The 5,000-nt window shown below is 48.2% G+C and overlaps 1 protein-coding gene across 4 annotated transcripts in view; it reads left to right on the forward strand.

Moving 5' to 3' along the window:
- LOC123513924 (potassium voltage-gated channel protein Shaw-like) overlaps positions 1 to 5,000 on the forward strand; it is a 45,055-nt gene that overhangs the window by 32,096 nt on the left and 7,959 nt on the right. For 2 of the 4 annotated variants that reach the window (XM_045271418.1, XM_045271419.1), the window contains exons 8-10: positions 1,414 to 1,623; positions 2,492 to 2,678; positions 3,697 to 3,861. In XM_045271418.1, coding sequence (XP_045127353.1) covers positions 1,414 to 1,623; positions 2,492 to 2,678; positions 3,697 to 3,861 — 562 coding nt within the window. The remainder of the gene's footprint in view (positions 1 to 1,413; positions 1,624 to 2,491; positions 2,679 to 3,696; positions 3,862 to 5,000) is intronic. The other 2 variants (XM_045271420.1, XM_045271421.1) reach the window with 1 other exon arrangement.

A 5,000-nucleotide genomic window follows, 5' to 3' on the forward strand; every position in this document is an offset into this window, starting at 1 on the left:
TAACCACGACAGCTTAAACCGTTGGAGGCAGCGGCAATATCCATAACTACTGAAATGATGGACAAACAGCAATCAAAAGAGCGTTTCCCAAGAACTGGGGAATAAAATGATAATGACTTTGAGCCAGATATCCTTGCAGAGTAATAATGGACAATGATTCCTGAGAAAACTGATCAGCTGTTCTTCGAATACTCTCTCTCTCTCTCTCTCTCTCTCTCTCTCTCTCTCTCTCTCTCTCTCTCTCTCTCTCTCTCTCTCTCTCTCTCTCTCTCTCTCTCTCTCTCTCTCTCTCTCTCTCTCTCTCTCTCTCTCTCTCTCTCTCTCTCTCTCTCTCTCTCTCTCTCTCAGTATCATGATTGTCTGATTTAGTCTACCCTCTGGATTTAACGACGAGCCACAAGGGCTATGCTATCTGAATTTCCATGGAAATGTATGCAAATATGCTTGTCTCTAACTCTGTCTGTCTGTCTCTCTCTCTCTCTCTCTCTCTCTCTCTCTCTCTCTCTCTCTCTCTCTCTCTCTCTCTCTCTCTCTCTCTCTCTCTCTCTCTCTCTCTCTCTCTCTCTCTCTCTCTCTCTCTCTCTCTCTCTCTCTCTCTTTCCGTATAACATCACACTGGTTTCCTAATATATACGTAAAAATCTGAATGATAAATGAATACTGCCACAAAATTAATTTCCATGAACAACAAACAATGCAAAGCAAGGGATTACGTGTATTCTTCTTCTGGAGAAACGCAATATCCCCAAGAATAATTAAATACTTGAGAATAGAAAATATATCCTTAAGTGTTTGAGTAGTGATAGAGTTAGCTTATTTCTTAACAATAAAGATTAATTGCGCAATCAAAGAGAAAGTTTATATCGAATTACTTTAGTACCAATGAAACCGCCGTCATAATATGTACATATCAAGTGCAGGTGGAGATCCGTTTTCTGTGACTGATTGAGAGTGCAGTGGTGATCGCTGATGCAATATGATCACAGGACGGTATTCATCTCTTCTCTAGTCATTATCATCATCATTATCCTCATCTTCCTCACTAACGGCTCATTACATCTCAGAAACACAAGCCTTAAAATGACACGAACAACGTTATATATGTTTTGGTAAGCATATCAAGGTTGTTTTTTATATAATACTTTAACTACTTAGTCACCAAAAGAAAGTCAAATATATAGCGTTTAACCGATCATAGGCACTACTAACAAACAAGCTACACCTTACACCTCTTCCTCCCTGCCTCCCACCCTCATAACTCCGTTTCATCCCTCCCCCTAACCCCGTACATTACTCTCCCAGCCTCTTACCCTCACAGCACCCATCTTACTCTCACAACAGCCTCACCTCCCACTCTCCATCCCTCACAGCACGGCCCTAACTCACTCTTTCCTCTCTCACTCTCCCCTTCAGGCCAATCCTCACAACGACTTCAAGAGCATTCCTGAGGGGCTGTGGTGGGCTATCGTGACCATGACCACGGTGGGGTACGGGGATATGGTGCCTAAGACGTACGTGGGCATGTTCGTGGGCGCGTTGTGTGCCCTGGCTGGCGTGCTCACCATTTCCCTGCCCGTGCCTGTCATCGTGTCCAATTTCTCGATGTTCTATAGCCATACTCAGGTGAGAGAGAGAGAGAGAGAGAGAGAGAGAGAGAGAGAGAGAGAGAGAGAGAGAGAGAGAGAGAGAGAGAGAGAGAGAGAGAGAGAGAGAGAGAGAGAGAGAGAGAGAGAGAGAGAGAGAGAGAGAGAGAGAGAGAGAGAGAGAGAGAGAGAGAGAGAGAGAGAGAGAGAGAGAGAGAGAGAGAGAGAGAGAGAGAGAGAGAGAGAGAGAGAGAGAGAGAGAGAGAGAGAGAGAGAGAGAGAGAGAGAGAGAGAGAGAGAGAGAGAGAGAGAGAGAGAGAGAGAGAGAGAGAGAGAGAGAGAGAGAGAGAGAGAGAGAGAGAGAGAGAGAGAGAGAGAGAGAGAGAGAGAGAGAGAGAGAGAGAGAGAGAGAGAGAGAGAGAGAGAGAGAGAGAGAGAGTGAGTGTGTGTGTGTGTGTGTGTGTGTGTGTGTGTGTGTGTGTGTGTGTGTGTGTGTGTGTGTGTGTGTGTGTGTGTGTGTGTGTGTGTGTATCCCTGATATTTAGACTCTTAAGAAGGATCAGCGGCTTCAGAAATATTATGATATGAAATTGCTTCCCTCGTACTCAAACTCTTCCTCTTCCTCCTCCTCTTCCTCCAGCTCCTACTGATACTTCCTTTTCATATCAATTCACCATTTTCTTCCATTTTCTCACCTATTGGTACTCATTCAGTCTGCAGATTTTTATATTTTTACATCTTTATTAAATGTTTGGTTTTTTTCCCAATATTATCTTTTGACTTGATTTGGGTTACAGGTCCAGTTTGGTACAGTGAATTATGCGAGTTGTCAGTATTTTTCGTCAGTATTTTTCTAATATCCACATATCTCCATCTGCATCCGAACACACACACACACACACACACAGGCTCGCTCTAAGCTTCCCAAGAAGAGGCGTCGAGTGTTGCCGGTGGAGCAACCGAGGAGAGCAGCGCGCCAGGCGAGGCCAGAGGGCGGCTTGAACCGCAGAATGAACGCCATTAAGCACCACCACCCCGGCCTGAAGGATGGCCTCACACCCAAGTTGTCGGGTGCCATGGACAACCTCCTCGCAGGTCAGACGCCGCCCATCCCTGGAGGGCGCGCCCACACGAACACAAAGGTGCAGCCTGCCCGGCCCACACATCGAGGTTCAGCTTAGCTATTCAGCAAGAATCGCAGAGTACGTTTGGTTATCACTCAGAAAACCTTTACGTAGTTTATCCTCAGCAAAACTTAGATAATAAATTGCAATCATTCCCTTGTGTGAGAGGCCGGCCAGGTGTGTGCCTCACAGTGCTGCCCCTCTCCCGCCCCTGTACAGCCTGCATGGCGAGGATGAGGGGATGTAGAATGTTTCCCCGAATGGCTGCCCCGGTGCTCACTTATTTGCTCACTTATTTGTGGTACAGTGGAGCCATGCGGGCTTTGTGGTCCGAGGGGTCTCCCAAGCGCACGGGTTCGAATCCTGTCCATTGTCCGAGTGTAGGTTGGGCTTCCTCACTCAGGGCAACGGTTTCCTAGCGGGTGGGCTTTGAAATAGGAGGTACCCCAAAAAGTACCTCCTTTAGCCCATTAATTCCCGTGAAAACCCTGTGGTATAATTTAAAAAAAAAAAAGCTACCAACCAGATGAAATGTCAACGCTAAATTATTAAATTACTTAACAGATGGAGCTGAAAGGCTTTGATGAAGCACAAAATGGCTTAGGTGATCCACCATACGCCACTCCCCGCTTGCTCGGGCCGGCGGGGTGCGGCATGACATGGGGGAGCACTGGGGAGCCGCGAGACTAACCTCCGTGCATGTTACTATTAAAGCAGCTCACTCTTCACGCTCGAGGGCGTTTCTGACCTAGTCACAATACCTCTCCCCCTCACAATTCATGTTCTTATTGATGGTATTATGATCTGCATGTTTACTCTTATACTGCCTGATATCCGCCCATGAAAACAAGGTCTCCAACCTCGGGGGCGGACCGCGGGAGAAGAGTCATTCCCTCCCGAGGTCAGTTCCCAGAGTCGCAGGTCACAGGCACAGCTGCTGCGGTGACCTGACCCGTGCCTGACCTTACCACCGGGTCCTCCGCTTACAGGCACGCTGAACGGGTATGGGCAGGTGGGTGGGATTAAGGCCCTCAGCTTGTATGCCACAGGTCAGAGTGGACTCACGCTCCCCCTCCAAGCCCGCCCCGCCCCGGGCTCTGAGGTGTGGCCCAGCTCTGCCTCGCCCCTCCTGCCGCAGGTCCGGGAGCCCGCAGGTGAGTGTCCCATCCCTCCCCAACAAAAAGTCATTCATTGATATAAAGTTCCCACAAAAAAAATCATTCGTTGTTGCCAAGTTCTGTGAGTCAGAGCAGCGAGTCTCGTACACTTGACCTACTAACGCTGTGCCGTGATGTAATTCAACGCCAAAGCGACAGTCCAAACACCCAGTCTGGTTCGCCGCGCGGCTGAGGGCGTCAAGGGCCCAGTGACACGGTGCTGAAGGGCAAGGTAGCGAACTGGAGCGTGGTGGACCCACAGGCAGGACTTCACCCTTCTTGACAGCATAATGACGAAGGCAAAAATTTGATCATGTGCTCATATTAATCCCAGCAGCTGCCTGTGTCAGTCCAAGACACTCCAATATTGAAATCAAGAAGCGCAGAATCCGTTTTCACTCATGCGTGGCTCTGTTGCCTCTCAGGTTTTTTTTTTCCCAAAAGCCCTTTTCTCTTTGTATATACGTACATATGATATTTTTCCCTTTTAGTTCTTCATGCAGTATTTTTGCCTCTTTTTTTTTTTTTTATCAGTGTGACGTCGTCCCCGCTCGCTGCCTCACCCCGCCCAAGGTCCCCGTCTTTGTGTTCTTCCTCCTTTCTTCTCCCTCTCCTCGTCACCAACTGCGCTACTCCTCTCTCACCTTTCCTCATAAACACTCACGTGCGTAAGTAATTTCTTCATAGACACATACGCACATGGCACATACGCAGTATACACTTACATACATACACACACGCGCTCTCTCTTTCTTGTTATTTTCCCTTCCCCCACCCTCTCTCTCTCTCTCTCTCTCTCTCTCTCTCTCTCTCTCTCTCTCTCTCTCTCTCTCTCTCTCTCTCTCTCTCTCTCTCTCTCACAGCTCATCCCCAGCCCACCTCCTCAGTAGTCAGGCCTTTTCAAACACCTTTCCTGTGCCTATGTAACCGGCCACTCTCGTATCACTTTACCCATGAATCGATTTACAATCTTCCCTCCCTTCATACCTCCAGTACCTCCCCCCCCACCTCTTTTCCCTTCACGGCTCTTACTTCCTTTAATTCATATCCTCTCTGTAACTTTCACTCCCTTACTCACTCCCTCTCCCTCCCGTCCGGCCCTCTCACTCATATCTTAGGCATAAATGTCGGGAATC

This window comes from Portunus trituberculatus, chromosome 37, assembly GCF_017591435.1.
Source record: "Portunus trituberculatus isolate SZX2019 chromosome 37, ASM1759143v1, whole genome shotgun sequence".
Taxonomy (NCBI): domain Eukaryota; kingdom Metazoa; phylum Arthropoda; class Malacostraca; order Decapoda; family Portunidae; genus Portunus; species Portunus trituberculatus.